Source organism: Chinchilla lanigera, unplaced genomic scaffold (genome assembly GCF_000276665.1).
Source record: "Chinchilla lanigera isolate Chin_1 unplaced genomic scaffold, ChiLan1.0 scaffold00027, whole genome shotgun sequence".
Classification (NCBI taxonomy): Eukaryota; Metazoa; Chordata; class Mammalia; order Rodentia; family Chinchillidae; genus Chinchilla; species Chinchilla lanigera.
Window position 1 is genome coordinate 21,421,740 of NW_004955428.1, and position 22,642 is coordinate 21,444,381.

Genomic DNA, 22,642 nt, shown 5'->3' on the forward strand with positions numbered 1-22,642 from the left:
AGTGTGTTTTTGGTTGTGTCTGTTTCTTCCAGTCTGTTCCATTGATCCTCAGGCCTGTTTTTTAGCCAGTACCAGGTGGATTTTATGACAGTAGCTTTATTCCCTTTTGAAACTGTGGCTGCCTGCTCACCAGGAGCCCTCTTCACAGACTTTGTGCGGTGCGACCTTCCCACCAAAAGGTGCCCCTGGCATTAGCGAGCTGGATAGAAAGGTCACAGCTGTATTTGCTTGAAATCCATTTGGCCTATGAAAGGAATCTCATAGTTTAGTTGTTGGTACATGTTCTGGGGTGATCTTAGAATATTCGGGGTTTTTTTTTTTTTTTTTGGTTTTTTGGTTTTTCTCTGGTACCAGGAACCGAACTCACAACCTTGCGCTTGCCAGGCAGGTGCTTTTGCCGCTGAGCTAAATCCCCAGCCCCCTATTCGAGTTTATTTAAGAAGCACTGGCAGATATCCTTAAGTCAAAGTACGTTCCTGTTTTCTTTCCTGCCTTCCATATTGTTCTTCAGCTTGCAGCTTTTCCCTCCCTCCCGCTCTTCTTCCTGTCCTTGTCATCCATTTAACGCATACTTCCTGAGGACTTACTCTGGAGTGGAGCTCCCCGAGGACAAAGGTGAACATAGAGCTTACACACTGCTGTTGAGTCGAGTTTTTTAGTTAGAAATTTAGTGCCAAACAAATTCACATTATTCAAAATTCTTTTGAATTTGTTTAAAAAATAAGCCCAGAGAATATGCACTGAGTGAAAAATAGGAGGTAATGAAACAGAAATTCTAGAAGTCCTTCGTGATAATTGGAAAATGTGGAAGGATATGCTAATTTATAAGGTTTCAAAATCTATACCAAGTGTACCATTTTTCCAGGGACATCATTTTGGTGAAAGGTGGAATGTCTTAAATATATTCTGCTAGAATTGTTACCATGTAATAACAACAGATTTGTGGTAGAAGTGTGTGTCTTGGTGTATGTTTGTGTGTATGTGTGTGTGTGTGTGTGTGTGTTTGTGTGTCTGTCTATCTGTCTGTCTGTCTCTCTGTCTTAAATCTGGCTAGTTAAGATATCCTACCTGGCTTAGAGGGCTCCAGCCTTCCTCTCCCTTTGCGTTACCTGGACTAGGTTCTGTTCTGTTGGCCACCAACATACCCTGGGCGTCTCATCCTGTGCTGTACTCTTCTCACTCACTGAAATTCTCTGGCTTTCTGGTACTCGGTGGACATATAACTCCTTGTAACTGCCTATCTCTCTGGTTTTATGTTTGAATGAATCTTTTCTTAACCCCTTACCACAGGCGATTTCTTCTTTCACCCATGCTTTTGCTTTAGTGGCTATCACAAGTTTTTCTGAGCTTCTCACAATGCATTTATAAGCCCCTTGTAGATAATGGGTTTGTTCATTCAGAAACTATTTTGTGACCACTCTCAGGTCCTGCACTCCAGAGGAAAGAAGAGTAAAAACACACTGAACCTGTGAATTGTGTGGACTTGAGACTAGTTACTGGCTCCAAAAAAGTAGAACAGTGTGATGAGTGCTGTCAGTGCAAGGGAAGAGGTAACAAATACAAGGTGTGGGTTCCCATTAGAACCTGTAGAAGTTAAATGTCTTCTGCAAGTGGCCTGGATTTAAATGACAACATGTCCTTCTCCCTTAGGAGCAGCTGGCCCTGAGGGGCTGGGTGTAGACATGATCCTGGGTTGCATCAAGCCTCAGAAGTCAGGAAGAGAAAAGGGGTGGTCTCTCTGTCCTCTGCATATTTCCTTCTATGTGAAAATTCTAGGACAGCGAAGAAGGAAGTTGTAGATGCTAGTTAATTAGTGGGGACAGGGCCAGAGAGTTCCTGTCTGACATTGTAGGTTTTCCTTCTGAAAGCAGAGGCAGAATTTTCTGCTAAGGGAGGTGGAGGGAAAGCTTACGTGCAGGATCCAACACGATTTAAAAGGTATAAAATGAGAGAGAAATGACAGGAGATGTTTACAGTGGTTACCAAGGAGCAACAATGGTTGGACTCATGTCGTAAACCACGGAGAATCGTCGCTCTCTCATGGCTGTGTGCTTCTTTCTCCTCAAGACTTACACATCTGCAAGCAGTTTCTTTTACACATAGCACAGAGGAGGTACATACTTGAGATCAGTAAATGAGAATCAAGTTGCAGTTCTGTAACTTGTTGTACAGATCAATTTTATTTCTCCTGAACAATGTGACTGGAATCCCACTTCCCAGGTTAGTGTCTCAGCGTCAAATTGAGCTTTTATATAGATGAAAATATTTTAAACTGTGAATCACTAGTCAAGTTACATTTATGATCTTACATATATTATTAGAAGCCTGCATCAGTTAAAAAAATTGTATTTCAGTGCTAAGCATAAAAATAACTTCCAAATAAGAGATAGTCAAGTCTAATAAAAGCTCTAGACATAGTTGTAACAAAATAGACTCTCTAGAAACATTGGTGAAGGAGAAAAGTTAAAAATAATTACTCAAAATAGGAAGAGGATAATTTTCCTGAAATTAAAAATTTCAGAGTTATGGATGAAATGAATTACTCTTGAAAAAGCAAGAGTAGGTCCTTAGAATTAGTAGAGTGCATTGTGTCATCAAGTGTGTTTTAAAAGATTGTAAGGTAACTTTAGTATTCACAAAATAGTGTTGCATCTTGGAGTTATCATTTTTATAAATCAAAATAGTATTGTTCTGTGAAAAAAGGTATTGCAGTAATTACCTTTTGACTTGCACTTTTTCTGTCTGTACAAACTGGCAGAAGTCATATTGGTAAAGCTAAAAATAGAAAACACATACAAGCCACTTTTCTCATTTGTCTTTCATATGAAAATGTCTTTAAGAAGTTGGGGCAGGCTCTTCCTTGTAGCTCCTCGCCGTAATTCTCTGGGAATCTGACTCTGCTAGCCTTCCAGCATGCCTGGTAGTCTGAATGTTTAACATTTTTAAAGGACGGTTGTTCATCACAGGTCCTGGATTATCTTTTCACATACCATTTTTGGCCTTCTACTTATATCCCCCAATTAATCCAAATTACCACACTGGCTTCCTCTTATGGCCGCTCCAAAAAAAATAAGCAGGGCTCCAACCCTAAGAAAGAGATGTGTGTAAAGTCATCTTTACAGTATGAAATTACTGCAGCTGGAGATACTGATTTATAAGGACTTACTGGGAAGGATAATCTGAGGTTGAATATGAGCCTTTATCAAGCCAGAGGATCCTGCCATACTTGTTTCCTTCAGGTGTACAGCAGGACAGGTTATTAGTGATGTCAGCCCACTGTATAGAGCCAGGACGCTGATAGCTTTCCTCGGGACTTGTGATGAAGGAAATAAAAGGAGAGAAAAGAGAGAAGTGTAGTTCAAAATGGAAAATGCCTGTTTTTTTCAAAATTCATAAATTCCTGGAGGCAGGCCGCCTGTGCCTGGAAAGCTGCGCAGCGGGGAGCGCTGGCCTTCGGGCTGGCCCTTAGCCACACAGGTGCCTGGGAGGCCAGCCGCTGCCATGCGGTTGAGAACTATCATGGCACAGAGAAGCAATGACATAATTGGCCTGCCATGTGCTGGCCGTGGAGGCCTACCCGGGGACATGTGTGAATCATCCCGACATGGAGAAACCCCTGGGAATACATGCCACACAATGGGTCGCTCTTACCCCTGCCATTGAGAACCAGAAAGGTCCAGAGTCAGTGGAGGAGCAGCTGCTGAACAAGGTCTCGGAGAACATGAGAATACAGACTATACCCAAAGACTCAGAGGTCTAGTTGGCCAGGGTCATGAGAGCCGTTTGGAGGCTGGAAACTAGGAGCACCTTGCACAATACCTGGGGAGACCCCCTGGGAGCCATTCCTGCCCTGACAGTACAGACTGCGGTGGGGGAGCACGTGGAGCTCCGGAGAGGTCTGCACAGAGATTCCTGCTGCCTGTGCTGACAGTTGGGGAGAGGACACTAAATGGTTGCGGGGTCCCAATGCGCTGGGGGGCTGGAAAGAAAAAGCTACAAAAAATGGCTTTTGCCCTAGAAGGCTCACTTGAGATGTTAGTAAGAGTTGCCTCCTCAGTATTCTATAGCCGTGACGAGGAGGAGGCCAAGGAGAGAAAACAAAGAGACCAAGAAAAAGCAGCTGCTTTTGCTGCAGCAATAAGAGAAACAGACCCTCAGTCTGATTCTTAGGGCCCCAAGAAGAACTCGACAACTGCATTCATCTGCTACCACTGTTAAAAGCCAGGCCACCTCAAGAGGAACTGCCCTAAGAAGCCCCCTGGGCCATGCCCTGAGTGCAGAGGTGATCACTGGAGATCGGTCTGCCCTCTGAAGCAAAAGCCCCCAGTCCAGACCCATCCTACCAGTTAGTCCAACAGGAATGAGGGGGCCCGGGGCATACTCTGCCTTCTCCCTCTGGCCAGACTGTCATCTCCATGAAGGAGCCCTGTGTAATCATAACTATGGAGGAGAAAGAAAACAGCCTGTTGCTAAACACAGGTGCAAGTCTCTCAGTCCTTCTTTTCAGTCCTGGCCTTCCTTCCAGCCGTCACACCTCAGTGAAAGGAGTCACTGGTGAGGAGGTAATATGCTATTTTTCACAACCCTTAGGCTGTAACTACTTGTTAGATCTTTCTCGGTATCTCTGTCTTCCTGAGAAACCACTTTGAAGATACCACCATGTATTGCAGCAGCCATTGATATTTTCCTACTAATCTGTCCATAACTCTGTAATGTTTGTATTATTCCTATGCTATTTTGTAAATGGATGTATGTTTATTACTATGTGTTTCCTACAACCATTGAGAATAGTCAGTGAATATTCAACTCATGTATAGCTCTATTTATTTTCTTTAGAAACCACTTTGAAGATACCAAAGTATAGTACAACAATCATTGATAATAATCTACCACTTTTGTCTGTAACTCACTATTATTTGTCTATTTGTTTTCCTGAGAAACTATCTTGTAGATAACAATATGTAAAACAACCATTGATAATTTTCTACCACTTTGTCTGTAATTTGGTAAGCCCCCCTATTACTATGTTATCCTTCTTTTACTCTTTAAAATAATAATAATAATAAAACCAAAATTCATAAATGAGCATTAGAAGAAAGGGAGAAATAGGTGGTGAAAATGAGTGTGTGTGTGTGTGTGTGTGTGTGTGTGTGTGTGTGTTTATACTTGCAAAAAACTTCAGTGCTAAAGTGTAAGGGAAGTGGCTGCTAAGGTACATTTGAGAAGAAAGGAGACACGGGGGCAGTTTTGCCCAGCGATATACTGGATCCTGTCAGACATGACACTACCAGTCAGGTGCACCTGAGGTTGGGAATTTGGTCACGTCGTCCCCTGCCCCAGGTCACCATCATCACGGGTGACTTGACATCCACCAGAAAGGCAGAAGTTCACTTCAGAGCGTCATTTCCTCTTCACAGCATGTGGTTGAGTGCCACAGTTCAGCAAACATTGCAGGTGTTGTTTTGTCGTATTGTACCCCTACTGCCAGTGTGCAGAGCAGGAGGTGGGTGGGGACACCCGTGCCTGTTGCTTCTCAGGCCATTTTTAACTTTCCTACTGTGCTTTGTAGCTGCCTAGCCCAACAGTGCTTCTGCTTGTGTAGTCAAGGAAAAGTCTGCAGAACATTAGAAACATTTTAAATGCATTTTTTCTTATTATTACCCAGCAAGTCTGGCACATATTTAATTTGTGCATAAAATAGTTTGTTTCATGTTTAATTTCATTGTTTCACTTAGAATATTTAAAACCATTAATCATAGGTTGAATAACTTTAATAAAGTTTGTTTCTTAATTTTGTCATGGTAATAGCTGCTATTAGCTCAGTTAAATGTTGTTAGAGTTACGTAAAATGAATTCAGCATAATTATCCTGCACATTGTTTTACTCGATAAATTAGTTTGAGCTTTGTTTAATTTTTAGTTCCACAGTGCCACCTACTGGACTGATGCTATTAAAACACCCTCATGTTTTTCGTTTTCCAGGTTTGGTATTTAGCGGCTTTCTATAGTTCCAGCACTGTACTAAAACAAAAAATCTATACCTAGATTTATGTGTTGAGACTTTTCTTAACCATACAGGTGAAAGAACAAAAATACTCAGCCCACAAACTTTATAGAAACTAATGGGTCTTCCTACATTCTACTTCAGTTTTTTCTTTTTTTTTGAGCATCTGCTTTTGTTTTGGAAATACAATCTGTGAATAGTTTAACATTGCCTTTTGCAGCTAAAAATAGATTTTGATACTGATGCTTGGGAGAGCCTTCTTTCTACTCATTCCCCGTTCTCTTAATTGCATATGTGTGTGCACTTGTTAACTTGTTTGTATTCTACTGCGTGTTCAGGTCAGGATGGAAAACAGGGTACCCGCTTGCACATGTGAAGTTATCTGAGAGGATGAAAGCTGATCATATATTAAAAGCTGATAATGTTTAAATAAGAAAACTTAAAATGTTTTATTAGTAGTTCCTCTTTTTCTTTTTCCATTCCTTTCTTTCTTTTGCTATATCCTTAGCCCTATTTTTAAATTATATAATTTATTTGTTTATTTAGAGACTGGGTCTGACTAAGTCACAGAGTTTCCTAGGCTGAGCTTCAACTCTTGCCTCAGAGTGCTGGGATTACAGGACCGCCCCACCAGGCCCAGCGTGATGTACACCTCTTTAACATAAAACATTAATTGAAAGTTGTTTTGCTTTTTAATCATTGATGTCATTTTAATACTAAATGAATAACACTTTTGCTTGTGGTCCAAAATGGACTATGGTATTTATTATATATGGACACAAAGAGGTATATTTTATTCAGTTAAAGCATTTTAATAAAAATTAGTACCAGTATACTATTTGACACACCCCCCGTTGACCAGAAATATGAGATTCAAATGAGTCTCCTCCTTCGTCCTCCCCGGCTTCCTAGCACTTTCATGTTGTGTAAACTCATGCTGCACAGGGCCAGAGCTAAGGACAGCCAGATGAGGAGTTAGGAGCCAGACTCACCATCCTCTCACTTTTGCATTTATAAGAGAAAAAAGAAAAGAGAGTACACAGGGATCTCCTGGAGGAGACATATTTGGGGAATTTTATGGCACTTTTTGGAAGGTAACTTGATTTTTAAAGAAAGGCTGCATAGTGTTCACTAAGGTTGCTCTCAGAAGAAAAGTGAGCTCAGTCTGTTTACGAGTCCAGGCACACTACTGTAGGCGGGCAGACATCTGGAGAGAGTGAAGAAAAATCTCTGATCGTTCTCAGCAGGACCTGAGAGATGAAACAAGACAGTCTCATTTAGAAACCCTTGCCCCGGTGCCCCAAAATAAAATATAAACAGTTAAAAAGCTTTTAACATTCTTTGCTGTCACCTTGATTATCTGAAAACCTTACCTACCTATCATCTGCTTTCCAAAAGAGTAAAAATAGAAAAAAGTAGTATTTAATAGCCTAGATATAGTCATGACTTGACTCCAGTTTATTGCTAGACATTCACTTTCGAATCTACAAGTTGGAATCTGCCAGGGCTGGAAGGCTTAGGTGTTAGTTGCTGACAGTTTATAGTAATTTTTGGCTGGGCCTGGCTTTGGGCAAATCATGGCAGTAAAAATAAAGGCAATTCTCTTTTCATTACTTTGGGCTTGTCTGTCAAATAATTGCATCATGTTTTGTCTCTAAAGTCTCTCGTAGTATTGATTGTGGTCTTTGAACTCTCTGAAAATAAAAGGATGATAAAAGCAAATTTGGCTGGAGCAAATGTAAATTGCAGAATTTCTCCCTCTTTCAACTTCCGAAAGCTCCTGATCTCGGACTTTGGAAGCTGCAGATCAGAACAGTAACCACAGGCATAATTGGTGATTAGACGGTCCATCCAGAAACAGCTACCGGATCCGTACATTATTGTTGTCTTTCACTTCTTATTCTCATTCTTCACTTATTACCCTAAGAGTCTTCATCATCATCTTTGTTTTTTGTATCTGCATCTTTTTGCTTCTGTCTTGTCTCCTCACATCATTTCTTACTATCAGTTAAAGAGAACAAACATTTATCACTTTATGCCTTTGAAACCAAAGGTTTGTGTAAAAGAGAGCTGTGTATGTCAGTGTGTAAATTTGTGTGTGAATATATATTTGAACCAGATTCCTAGCATTTAAAAAAAATCTACTCTGCTTCTCAATTTAACCATTGGGTTGCACCAAAATCTCCTGAAAAGTAAATTCTTTTTCTTTAAGATCACTTTTACCATCTAACATTTTGCAGTAACAGGAACTCATACTTACTCTGTACCAATCCTCCTAGTAATGACACCGTCCTGAGCTGAGTGTTTTTGAAGGAGGACAGATTTTTCTGGATAGAAATTTTAACGGTTACCTTTTCCAAGCATTTTACCCGGCGAGTTGCTCTGTACTACACAACACACTTATTTGACCTTGACCCAGCCCTGCCAGGGTAGCCTCAGAGCTGTCCGTGCAGTGGATGTGCAGACCATAAACTAGGATTGTGAATGTATTTATTTTATCCTTTCTCGGATTCTTTTGTGTATTGTGCTAAATCTCTCCCCGCCTCCCCCGCCCACCTCTCCTGCTCTGAGACCTAGCTCATTTCTGAAGTCTCAGCAGTGGATCAGTTTTCACGTGGAACATCTGCACAAGGATGAACAGCATATCTCAGTTTTCCAAGGCTTTAGCAGAAAATGTCCTGATGACTGTTCCTGTCCCCGACCCCCGGCCGTCCCCTCCCCCTCCCTCCTGTTCTTGGGGCCCCCATTAAAGGGCAGACTATTTTATTTACATGTTTATCTTTAAGTATTTTTAAATTGACATGCCAAACCCTGCAATTCTCAAGCCTTTCAAGAAATGTTGTCTTTAAGAGATTTAAAATAAGATAGATCTTTGTAGTTTTATTTTGAAAAGTGGGAAGCATTAAGAAACTCGGGAATTTTCTTTTGGAATGCCTTTTCACTTTCAAACTGTAAGTGATGCATAATGCTCTGTGCATATGTTTATGAAGAAGTCACAATTCAATTACATATTTGTTTTGGTTTTAGCGAAGCGTGACTAGAGAGGGGAGAGTGCTCTGAAACAATTTGACATTTAATAAAACAGCAGACAAGACACAGTTGGCCTCCTGGCCTAATGAGTAGAGATTCTTCGATGTTTCTTCAGATAGTTGCATTTTTTAAGAAATATGTTGTATACTTTGAAAAACTACAAAAACAGCATATGACTGTAATACTAGAGCTTTTAAAAGCAGACCAGTTCCCTTCTTTATTCGTAGTCCATAAGCAAACTTAGAAAATGCATGAAATAAGGTATCCAGCACATTTTAGCAACAGCATAAGTTGGTATTATTATATTGTTTTCTTCTTTTTTCCTATTCAAATAGGTAAATATACATATGTACACATAGTATATGAGTACATATTTGTATGCTTATAAATAACTTATAATTTAAATTTACTTGTGTTTGACTATATGGACAGCATTGTATTACCTGGAATTCATATGTTATGGAGAGGGGCATCAACTGTCCTGGCAAATGCCAAGTGCTAACAGTTCCTTAACAAGTGCCATTAGAAGACTTTTCAAATTTGAACTATAAAATCTCAAAGTCCTATACTTACCTATTGATTTAATTCCACCTGTTTCTCACAGACTCCCCTTTACTTGGTAAATCATGGAGAGAATGGACCAGTCAGATGTAACAGGTGCAAGGCCTACATGTGCCCGTTCATGCAGTTCATCGAGGGAGGACGGAGGTACCAGTGTGGGTTTTGCAGCTGTGTGAATGATGGTAAGTGCACCACTAAATGCTGTGTGAAGCTCTTTACTTAAAAAGAAAATACGTTATGCTTTTTAGCTTAGGGGAGAGCAGATTTTGTTCCTGTATAGCAGTAACACTTTTACAATTTCTCCAGAAGAAACTAAATAGAACATACGCTGTTGGGAAGTCCAAGGCCTCTTGGCCTTATGTAGCTGCAGGAGCCCCACATAGGGACGGTGCTGTTTCTTCACTTGGAAGTAAACTGAAAGTGCAGGGCTAGGGCAAGAATTTGTTTTTCAATCCCCTTTCATCAAGGCCCAGCTAGAAGCAAAATAAGGTTTTACCTCTGGTATTTATAGACAATAAACTTTAGAGACTTTTTCTCTTTGGCCGTTCCTCAGTTATTGAGTGTATGCACATTGATATTTAGGAGAAGCTTTAACGTGGTACAGAGTTTTCGCTCTGATACAAAGGTTAAACTCCTTAAGGAGGCAGGAACATTATTATGAAGCACTTTCTTATATTCATTATAATTTCATTTTTTATTCTTTTGTGAATTCACATGTTGAAAATGCTGCAAACTTGCCAAGAGAGTTCTTACATTCCGTATTTCAGCTTTTCTCCGTTAGTTAATAAAGCAGTGTGCTCAGGCTGAGAGCCTAACCACATCCACTAACACTTGTGTTGTTAACCACGTGGTGATCATAAGGTGAGCTTTCTGTGGAAGTTCCTCTGTTCCTTGTGGTCCTAGACACGCTTCTCTGCAGGGGCTTCTCTCTGGAGAGCACATGCGCCCTGTCTGCCCATGCGCCATGCTCAGTTTGCTCTCTACATCAGTGTGTTCCTGGTGCCTGGGCTGTGTGCGCCTTCCTGGATGGGAGAGCATTGACGTCTCCTAGTCATCCTGCCTTTGGTGCACACAGCCCATGGCTTTCTCCACTGTTGAGAGCCAGAGACTGGCCTTGTGAGTCTTTCTCACAAAGACCTGTGTTCAGTTCTCGGACATGTCTTGCTGCGAAGTAGAAAGGAATGCTCGCCGGCCTCATGTCCAAGACCATGCCCTGGACATCTTAGGAAGCCTCTCTCCTCGTGCTAACTGTGGCATCTACTCAGTGCACGTTTCCGTCCCTGCTTCTCCTTTCTAAGGAAGATGTTATTCGATCTCTCGTCCTAGATGAAATCTGTCACCAAATCCTTGGTTATCATTCAATTTGGTTCTTGGACTTCAGGAGCACAGTGATAGTTCATCTCTTTGGGCTTTTAGATTTTTGGTTTTTTGTTGGATGTGGGGGCAGGGAAGGGGAGTTGTGAAACATTTGGATAAAGTTCCCCACCAAGTCCACCAGCTCCTCAGTGTCCTTACCCAATCTCTTAACTTTCCTAGTAAGGTGATCAGAAACTTACTCAGCATATGGTGCATCAAGGATCTTTAATTTGATGTCACACACACACATGTGCGTGCGCACATTCACACACACACCCGCCTCTTACACATAGTGAAGCTCAGGGCTTTGAAAGACCCAGCCATTTCCTGGTAAAGAAAATACCTGCAGCGTTTGGACATTGCCCAGTGGGAACCCTGAGAAACAGGTCAAATGGCAGTGCCTAGTTTATGACTTGCCTTGAATTTTGGCTTATAAAAGATGACAGATAATGTTAAATGTTAATGAAAAAATTAAGTTTCAATGAATATAAAATGTTAAAAATTTACACATTATATGCAGGCATGTGAGTGTGGATGAATTACCGGCCATGCTGTGTAGAACTTGCTGTACCATACATCCTAAGACAGCCAGCCCAGGATCCTCTTCTCATCTGAAAGGGACAGAACGGCAGTGTACAGGCCTCCGGGCTTTCTCACCTCAGTGCAGACTGTCCATTTCCGCTTCTGTAATCTTTTTAAGACATTGAACTTCCCAAATTCATATAAAACCATGACTCTTATAAAGCTTATTTTAACAGAAATGGCCAAAATACAATAAGAATGTAGAAAAGCCAAGCTTCTCTGCTTTTTACAAAATCCAGCCTTGAAAATCAGTCCTGTTGTAATTCGCATGTTAGTTTCACAATAAAAAATAATACTGAGTTGTTGATTTAAAAACAAAAGGCATTATAATTGCTTTTATGATTTTTACAAATGGAAATGTTGTTCTTTACAAAATGCTTGAACACAGAGCATTGCTAGTTTTTTAAAATACTTGTGTTGGCAAAAGTTTCATAGCCTGCCTGATTAATCTCCAGGCAACAGGAGCTCTTTTTCGCAGAGATACCAGGCCTTATTTGTCCAAGGGTTCACTGTATGACTCATAAGTGTTGCTGTGCTGTTGGGTGACTTCCAGGGCTTTGCCAGAACGAACCTTCTGAGACATTTGAAGCAAATTAGTGCTCTTCAGCTGAGATCTTAGCGCTCTACTTCTTCCTAATACAGTAATCCTCTGCACTTGTAAGCCCAAATGTTCCAAGATTACTATGTGACTCCCCAGAGCTGATGGCGTTCCTTCATTAACATGTAATAAATATTGTAGTTAATAATATAGTCCAAATAATCAATGTTTATCTCTATTAAGTATATTGAAAGTTCAGATAGAAAACTCAGAATTCTTTTTTTAAAAGGTGGTTAAGCAGGGACAATTAAACATTCAGGTTGTGATGACTTAAAAACACCAGTACTTTCACGTTGTTGCTTTAGGATGGTTCAAGTCATAGCTGTTCTTTGTCATCAGTAACTTGTACAAAGATCAAGAGAATTGTTAAGAAAATGCTCATACTTCCCAAAACTTGCATACTGAGAATGTAGTCTATCACAGTTTTAAAATGCTTTTTCTTTTATACATACTCTCTTCCTTCCGTAATAAATTTTGAGAATGTATTAAATTGTCCTTAGTTTGTGAAATCAAAAGATCTCCTTTCCTGTTTGTTTTTATTAGTTCCACCATTCTATTTCCAACATCTGGACCACATTGGAAGAAGACTGGACCACTATGAGAAGCCTGAGTTATCTCTAGGATCGTATGAGTTTGTTGCTACTTTGGATTACTGCAGAGTAAGTGTTCCCAGGATTTCAAGTGTTTATCCACTGATGTCAAATTCAAGTGAATAACTTTCATATGTAAAGAGCTGACCCTTGATTCATAAACACAGCCTCTCAGTGGTGCCAGGAGGATGTAAAAATGCCTGAGACACAGATGTAGCCTTCTGTGTTGCTAGCATGATTCAGTCGCCAAACGATTCACTGGAGTGATCATCTTAACAACAGAAATGTGGTACCAGAAATAAGAAACAGTAATTGTTTTGTCTTTTCCAGATAGAATATACTCTGTCCTTAATGGAGCAAATCTATAGAGGGCCTCTGCCTGACTTGTTTTGTCAATCATCTCAGAAAAATGTCCTTGCCAAGGTGGAAGCTTTACCAATATGGTCAATAGGACTAGAGATTCGTTCCCATACCACCCTGCTCCACTCCAGTTGTTACCACAGTGGCCTGGGATCTTGGCCTCTGGTTTTCTTGCTCTAAAATATAACCATAAGACTCTTCCCCACTCTCCTGAAAACCTCTTTTGCTTCCCTCGCCTCCCCTCGCCTCCCCTTCCCTCCCCTCGACTCCCCTTCCCTCCCCTTCCTTTCTCTTCCCTTGTCTTTTTTCTTTCCTAAGACACTATAAGATTAAACTTCCAGCTGGGTGCGGTGGGACTGCTCTGTAATCCCACTCTGGGAGACTGAGGCGAGGGATCGCAAGTTTGAGGCCAGTGACTGAGCAAGACTCTATCTCAAAATAAAGGAAAAAAATTTTTTTCAAAGGAGCTGAGGCTGTAGCTCAGTGCTGTAGCTTGCTAGCATGTATAAGGCCTTGGATTCACACTGTAAACTCATCAGCCCCTTTGACAACTCTATCACTTTATCTGCTTTAGACCAGGATATGTTTCTGTTCTTCTGTCACATCTGTATATACTGCATCTGACAAACTCCTACTTTTCCTCTAATGCCCAGCTAAAATTTTATTATCTGTGCACATGCAACTTTCTGTTTTCATCAAGGTAGTTATTTACTACCATTTCTGTTTCTTAATAGAATTTAGGCTGTGACTCTGTTTCATGAGTCTGTCCGTGGAATATAAATCTTCTTGCATGTTTGCCCTCTTTATAGATTCTGATACCCTTGGTGGCTCCAGTCTTGTTCTAGTCGTCTTTGTGACATTGTGTAGGTAGGCAGCTCACTGGGATATCTGGAATGAATGAATGAATCAATGAATGAGTGAATGAGTAAATTTGCAGGTGTATCACTATTCCCAGGACTGGCCTTTTCCTTTCTTCAATGATAATTACATCATATGGAAGCCTTTGGAGCTTTACAGTTGTTCGGTGATGTGAAAATCACATCTCTTTGGGCCTCAGTTCAGATTTCAGCTCATATCTGTAGCGTCATGTGTAGGTTTGAAGAAATGGGGTCATTCCAATGTATTTCCTTACATTCTCTTTCAAAAATGAATGCCTGCTAATACTTCATTCCCAGAAGACAGCCTCTATCCCACAGATTTCTTTCATAGATATTTTCTGGGGGATTATGTTGAGGACAGATAATAATATTTGTTCAACTAGAAGTTTCTTCAGGTGACTGTTAAATTTTTTTCAGTTAACATTTGTTTTAGTGTTTTATATGATTGTCTTGCAATATATTACATATAACTAGGTACTAAAGAAAGTGATTTATTGGTTTAAAATGTTTGAACCAGGGCTAGGAATGTAGCTCAGTGGCACAGCAACTACCTGGCAAGTGCAAGGCCCTGAGTTTGATTCCTGGTACCAAAAAAAAAAAAAAAGAATGTTGGAACATATTTGTGGATATATAAAATCATTTTTGATACAGATGCTTTATGTCAAGCAAAAATCATGTCCTGAAGTACAGTTACATTTTGAGAGTTTATTCTTTCCTGATGTTGACTGAAGGAGTAGCAGTAGGCAAAACATAAGCATTTGCGGGTCTAATTAAACACAGTAAAGCCATTGTAACTACTGGTGGAAACTTTATTCACTCATCTATGCAACCATAGTATAAATCTAATCAAGTTTTAAGCCAGTTCTCTGTCAAAAAGCCTACATTATCTTGATTTTATGCTTTTTTAGTAGAAACTTAGGCAGAAAGTCAAGTCTATTTCTGGGAACAAAAGTCTTAGAATTTTCAAACTCTGTTATCTGGAAATATTACAGAAATCTAACTGATGGGAAATCTAAAATTGTACATTTTGAAGATGATTGTTTTGTAAGTTTAATCTTCCTTTTATTTTTCCAAGTATACTTCATGATAAATTTGCTGTAGCCATATTTGAATTTAATTATAATATAAAATGTAAATGAAGTAGAATAATGAGTTGACTCAGAGACTTGGATGATGAAAAAGGTTATTTAATTTGCATGTTTATTTTTAACACCTTATACACCAAAAGGAGAATGGTAAAATACCATTTTCCCTCTATTTATTTTAGCTGGCCTATGCCACTTTTAGATACTCAAGCTAATATCCACTGAACACTCACTGTGCGTGAGGGTCTGTGCTGCAAGTGTTCTGGTGTGGGATCGCTTAGTTCTAGCAGTGAACCTGACGCAGTGAGAACCACCAGGAAGTAAGGAAAGGGATCTTAGCTGGAGAACCAACCTCAGGCCATCCGTGTAGAAAGTAATGAAGTCAGACTGAAACCATATCTGTGTGGCCACTGACACCTGTTTTTTGTTACCGCATTGTGGGTATGTAGGCAGGCTTTTTACAGAACCACCGAGGAGTTTCTCTGGAAAAGGGGGACCTCAGCTCATCACATAGCTAAGATTTTATTAGTTTTAAAATGTATGGAACATGTCTGCCTATAAAGTGCACCTGAAATGTAAAATCTCATTCCATGCTATCCTGTTGTTTTCTGAATGAATTTTAATTTTAATTCATTTTGACATTTAGTGGATGCTTAACATGTCTAAGGCAGTTGTCTGTGTGCTGTGAGGTTGCCAAAATTAGCAAGATGATAAATATGCTTGAAAGATACCTACCATGTATAGGCCTGATAAGAAATATATAATAATGATATAAACTAAAATGGTACAAATTATAAAAGTAGAATAGAATAATCAGAATGCTGTAAGAAAACAGGGTGGGGAAAGCATTGAGGAGAAAGTGACATTGAGCTGTCCAGGAACAGAAAACTAACATGGAAATGGAGGCAGAAATGGAACAGGGAGCAGAAGCAGTTTGACAACGGATTGACTATGTACCGTATTTCAGTTCTTCAGAGGCTGGGCAGCCTTTGTGGACTAGCATGGATCCAGTGTGGGGACAAGGAAATTGGAGAGTATATTCCTCTCTCTCCCAAAATGCATTCAAATTCAAGTATTTTTAAAAACACCATGCCAAATAAAATATTTTTCCAGCTAAATTCTTGGTTCAAATCCACTCAGCTGTGGCTTCTGCACAAGAAATGTTTTGAAAATGGCCAGCATTTAAATTGGGAGAATGTGTATTGAGAAGTAGTGAGCAGTAAATCCAGGAAACTGTTTTGAGACACAGTCTGTCTTATTTTCAGTGGGTCTAGCATCATATCTTTGATCTCTGAGGTTTTTGTATATGTTGTTAGATGACTGTTTTCAAGCATCTTGAGTGACAGGATATAGAAAAACCTATGGTAATTCAGTAGGCCATGAGGACAATTAAAAGTGAGGAGAGAGCAATTAATTCCCATTAATTCATCCATCTATCTGTCCATCTGTGCGTCCATGCATCCATCCATCCACACATGCATTCACTTAACAGTCATTAAGCACTCTTTTTGGTGCCATGCTCTGTGCTAGGATTTGGGAACTCAGTAAATTTCTTGGTCTCAAGGGAGGTAGCATTGTTTGTTTGGTTTTTTGTTTATTTTAAAAATAAAAGGAGGAAAACATTAACAGACAGACAACCTTCTACAAAATAGCAAAAGAACAGTACAGACAATACAGACTTACAAAGTGGTAGGAAATTAACAATGCTTGTTGTATTACATATTGGTATCTTCAAAGTGGTTTCTCATGAAAACAGATAGAGACATGCAATACTGATCAACCAAGGACTCATTGACAGTTTCTTTCAGCAAAGAAATAGAAGACAGTAGAACAGCCATGTTAACTACCCTGCATATACATACATACAAAATTTCTCCTTCTTTCCCTTCTCTTTTCCCACATCCCCGTTGCCCTTTACCCTTGAGTGCTTTCCTATCATTTCACAATCTATCCCTATGTCTATCATAGGGAGGTAGCATTGTGATACACTGTTTATCCTGACAACAGTCTGTAATGAGAAGAGAGAGATTGGAGACAAGGTTCAAAGTTGATGTGGTGGTCCAAGTGGGAGACAATGAGTCGTGCGACAATATCCCAAGAACCAATAAATAAAACTACTGTATGGTACAGAAATCCCACTTTGGGTTATATACTTAAAGTAATTGAAAACAGAGGCTCAAAAAGATATTTACACATACACAGTCATAGCCACGTTATTCACAAAATCCCGAATGTGGAAGCAAACAAGTGTCTATAAGTAGACAAATTACTAACCAAAATGTGGCATGCACGTAGAAGGGAATATTGAAAAGGAAGAAAAGTGACATAGGATACAAAGTAGATGAGTATTGAGGGTATCATGCAAAGTGAAATAAGTTGGTCACGAAAAGGATAAATATTATATGGTTCTATTTATATGAAATATTTGAAAAAGTCAAATTTATTCAGACAGAAAGTCAAATGGGGCTCAAAGGGCTAGAGAGGGGTGGAAGGGAAAGTTGTTTAATGGGTAAAGTTTGTGTTTTTCATGATGAGAGGAGTTTTGGAGATGGTGATGGTGGTGTAACCCTGTGATTGTGTTCAACATCACCAAACTACACTTCAAAATGGTTATGTGTTAACTTTTATGTGCTTATTTTACCACAATTTGAACAAATACAGCTAAAAATAATAAAAAAGGGAGAAAATATGGGTCTAGATTTGGATCCTGGGAGTAGACAGGCCATAAAGGCTTAGTGAGAGGGATAGTTCTGCGGAGGAAGTGAGATTCCAAGCCCAGATTCTGAGTTCCTGGTTTCTTGAGTTCCTTGCAAGTATAGTGGGTCATAACTTCTAAAAATTTGAATCTGAGGTGCTGGCAGGATCTTTCTGTGGAGCTGTGCTACAGTTAACTGGAATGCTGGTTTGAAGCTCAGAAGGAAGCTGCCAGGATGAGAGAGTTTGATGTGTCAACTGTCAGAGCGCTGGTTACAGTGGAATGTGCTTTCCATGATGGAGCGCGTGCTGAGAGGAGAGGGAGGGCTTGCACGCTAACCTTGGCTGGCAAAACAAGCTGGATTGAATGGGTGGCATAATAGTGTAAGGAAGTTAGTGGTGTAGTCCTTAGTTATCTAGGCACAAGATAATAAAATTCCAAATGTGTAAGAGTAGAGATAAGTTAAAACATTGTGGAAAACTCACTTTCAAAGATACATCAATAGAAATTAGTGATTGAAGGGAAGAGACCAGTTATATCTAATTTCAGGTTGTAAAGATTTTGAGTTGTGATGTAGTAATGTCATTGGTATTGATAGAGAAAGTGGAAGAGAATGTGATTTAGAGAAGTGATGAACTCATTTTTTCTATGTAGAAAACAAGTTGCAGGGCAGTGTTCCGCAGTCTGGGATAGGGGTGTTCAGTGGGAAGCTGACAGTGCTACCTCCGGAGAGAGTGCAGGGGTGAGAAGACACACTGGGTTTTGTCACAAAGAGGTTTTGATTCAATTAATGAAAGTGGTTATTTTCCCTAACATGAGATGGCTTCATCTATGTTATGAAATAGATTTCATAGGAATCAGAAATTATTTGCAATAAAAATTACACAGAGCCAATAGAGTTCCTTCTGTTCTTTGTCACTCTGATTTTGGATGTGGCAAAGTGATAAAGTTTTCAAATTAATGATTAAGTCTTATAACATTTTAAAATCTAAAATGAAGGACTTTGGGGCCAGACGTAGTGATGCACGCCTGTAATCCCAGCACTCCGGAAGCTGAGGCAGAAGGATCACCACAAGTTCAGGGCCAGTCGAGGCTCCATAAAGAGTTCAAAGTCACCCTGGACTACATAGTGAGACCCTGTTTCAAAAAAAAAGGAATCTTATTAGAACAATGTTATATCTTAGCTCATAGTAGCTATAGAATGAATTCATAAGATAATTTACAGATGTTGGCATCTAATTTTAAACTATTATATTTTAGAGTGTTTTTATGATTTATCATAAAGTTAAAAGTTCATTTGGCCTTCACTCTTTATTATTGGCTACTATTGCTGTTTGCTTGTGGCTTTCTTTTCCAGATATTTTGGAAGTCCTAACTGAAGGACCACTTCCTAAGAGCTGTTTGAACACCAGCCAGAAAAGGGACATGGGTTGCTAGAAACCATTTTCATAGCAGCTGCTTTATGTTATAGTAACTGTTTTAAACATGCACAGAAAAGGCCATCTTACCATAGAGATGAAATAAATTAAGCTAGGATTTAAGAATATGATACAAGATTTTAAAACATGCAGTTACTTAGCATGCCATTTCATATCTAAAACTGAAGATGATAAAAGAGATTTGAATATAGTGAGATCTAAATTAGTGAAGTTTTATAGCAGTTGCAAAATAAATGCTAGTTATTACATATACTCTGTGTTAGTCCAATTTTTGAGGGTTTTAAGCACGTTTTTGGCTTCTAAAATAGCATTATTAGCAAGGCTGGCCCCAATACTGAACTTCAGGAATTTGTAGTAACAGTCTTTGAAACTTTGCAGAAGCCAACCTTCTCTGTTAGATGTTTTAATGCTGTCTAACTCAGGTCATATCCTGGAAAATAAATGGCTTCCTTTATCTTTTTTATAGCATCAGAGTCCGTGTTCTAGAAAGTAATTTGATTCCACAGATGTTATACCTAAATATTGAATGAAACATCTGATAACTTTAGGAGTTGCTAGTGTGTTTTAATTTGATTATGAAATGTATTAACTTTATATCTATTTATGTGATGTGTTTGCTTTCCTACAGAAAAATAAGCCTCCCAGCCCACCAGCCTTTATCTTCATGATTGATGTTTCATATAGTAACATAAAGAATGGACTTGTCAAGCTCATATGTGAAGAATTGAAGACTGTACTGGAAAAACTGCCAAAGTAAGGGTTCAGCTACTCCTTTTATAACTCGTGCACTATTGCGGAATGAATAAGGGCCAGAAAACAAGTTGATTATCTTTCGCTGATGAGGACATTGGTCAATTAGTGATACATCCAGCAGCACCAGTTTTTTGTGAGTCCTTAGAACATCAGAGTGGTCTTTTAAATAAGGCAATAGAATCAAGCTGACAAAAACTGCTGCCAGGGTAAAAAGTGTCCAAAATGTGTTATAAGTTGTGAAGAGAATCCCAGCAATGTAGGGAAAGACTGTTCACTTTGGAAAATACTGATTTTCCAGTGGAATCTGGTAGTTTCTAGGCAAGGCAGAGAATTCTAAGGATTCAAAAAGAAATTGAACTGCCTTGGACATTTGGTTGAGATGGTAGCATTTCAGTCAAATTTCCTTTAGCTCTTCGTATACTGTCTAGTGCATTGGGCACGTCTGACTGTAAACAGCACCAGTGGCAGCTCTCTCCTTTTGTGAGGGGATGGTGCACACAGGAAAGGAGAAAAGGCTATTTGGAATGTTACCTGCATTAGCATAAAAAAGTAAGTCAAGCTAATAAACCCCAAATAAACCTTGGGAGAAAAAAAAATAACCAGATAGGTTTTGAAAGATAAAGGGAAAAGAGGTATTGAGACTGAAACAAAAACTTTTATGAGAGAGATTTTAGAAGTGGCACTGAATGACTACCTACATTCTTTTATTTTTCTCTCTTGTCTGCTCTTCTAAAACTAATATCAAATATGGCTCTTTTTAAATGATTGCATTATATAAACTAGCTGTTATGGCAGGCGCTTGCATCTTACAGAGATCAGACAGCAAGGGGAACCATACTGTCCTTGGAGCAGCCTGGCTGAAGAAGATAGAGGCTGGGAATGTTGTCTGAGGGGAGAATCTGTATCTGTTTCCACGTCTTCCTCCCCCTCACTCTCCCCTTGGACACACAAAGCAACATGTGTTCTGGAAAAGGCGTTTGGGGGCCTCGGAACCATCCTCGGCCGCCAGCCCCCCAGGAGTCTTGGATGCCCACTCCTTCGTACCCTTTTCCCCTTAGACTGTGATGTGGTCTGTGCAAGTCTTGGATGCCCCAGGAGTCTTGGATGCCCACTCCTTCGTACCCTTTTCCCCTTAGACTGTGATGTGGTCTGTGCAAGTCTCACACTCATGAACTCTGGACCTCCCAGGAGTAATTTTGTTTGTATCTGTGAAGCTGAAGTCATAATATTCTCTAGGGTGGTTTTGAAGAGCAGTGGGGATGTTTAAAAAATACTGAGGTGATTTCAAACTGAACTCCGAAATGAAGAATGAGCAAGCTGACAGTGGTATGAGGAAGGCCTCTGGCAGTGACAGACTTGTAACTGGTGTAGTCTCATCCGTTCTTAGGAGATGTGAGAAGATATATTTTATTATGGATGACAATTGTAATGGGGCTGTTTTAGTTCTAAAGCTGAAGTTTGAGCTTGTTTCATATGAAACAAAAACCTCCAGTTTCTGAAAACCGGCTGTCCCTCTTCCTGTTCTCAGACTGATTGGAATTGGCCTCACCCGTTGTCTAGAAATCATGCTTGCTTTTCGGTGCGGTGGTGATATAAAGCTTATCACCTATTGATATATGAGATGGAAATCACAGTCTTTCCTTTGGTGTCACCACGACTGTGTCTCAGTGGAGCAAGTGTGTGACGTGGGAGAAGACAGGAGACATAAGAAGAGCTGCTGATTCTCAGCCCTCATTGAGCTCGCTCTTTAAGTGTTCTTTTGTTTTTGTTTTTGTTTTTTGCCAAACCAACTGCCTTTCCCTCCTCTATCTTATAAGACAAATCTGGTTGTTTATTCTCCTCAGAAATTCATTTTGGGCTGCATATATATTACCTTTTTAATGGTAAGGTTTCCCCATCAATTTGATTTATTTCTTTGTGCTAAAGCAGGTAACATGCCAAATAGCCTTTTTAAAGCACAGCCTGAAGTCTTGATTAATGTTTTAGGGTATGTTCATCTCTGAGCTATTCTGTTGAAAAGAAAAAGCTCCATTCTTTACTATTTAACTTTGAATTTATATCTTTGGCCTGGCCAAGTTGCCAGACTTTTCTAACTAAGCTGGAACACTAAGGAAAAACTTTGAAATGGTTCACCTGTTATTCAGATCAAGTCTTTGGGTTATATTGAGTGTTTTCTGTTGTTTGTTTTTAATGCTGTAACTAGAGTGTCTGGAATGCATGAGCTTTAGATTCTTTGGTTCATCTGCTTGCTAACGTCTCCAGTGCTGCTCTGTCAGCTTCATGCTGTGAAATGATCGGGGCAAGTGTTGAGAAAGTGTGATTGGAAAGCAACAGCAAAAACGTGTTCGACGTCATGATGTCGCTGTTGTAACCTCACAACGCTTGTATAGAATTAATATGAAGGAGGAGCTAAGGATTCGTTTTCTTCTTGTTGGTACAACTTAATGAAGTACTTGTAGTATGGAAAAAATTAGGATAATTTTTCATTTCTCAAACAGTTTTTTTAAAAAACATGTTTCTATGGAGACAAGTAATAATAGTTTGCAATAATGTGAGATGTTCTGATTAGATGCTTTAATTTAGATTTCAAGTAAATCGTATGAGTCCCAGGATATTCCTTTCCCATCACTTTAATATGTCAAGTTCAATGGGAAAAAGCAATCCAGATTCCTCTTTTTTATTTTAAAGAGACAAAAAATAAAAACAAAACAG

At 39.5% G+C, this 22,642-nt stretch overlaps 1 protein-coding gene across 2 annotated transcripts in view; it reads left to right on the forward strand.

Moving 5' to 3' along the window:
- Positions 1-22,642, forward strand: part of Sec24d (SEC24 homolog D, COPII coat complex component) — a 93,521-nt gene that overhangs the window by 39,931 nt on the left and 30,948 nt on the right. For both annotated transcript variants that reach the window (XM_013515265.1, XM_013515264.1), the window contains exons 8-10: positions 9,638-9,776; positions 12,674-12,789; positions 19,806-19,930. In XM_013515265.1, the coding sequence (XP_013370719.1) occupies positions 9,638-9,776; positions 12,674-12,789; positions 19,806-19,930 (380 nt within the window). The remainder of the gene's footprint in view (positions 1-9,637; positions 9,777-12,673; positions 12,790-19,805; positions 19,931-22,642) is intronic.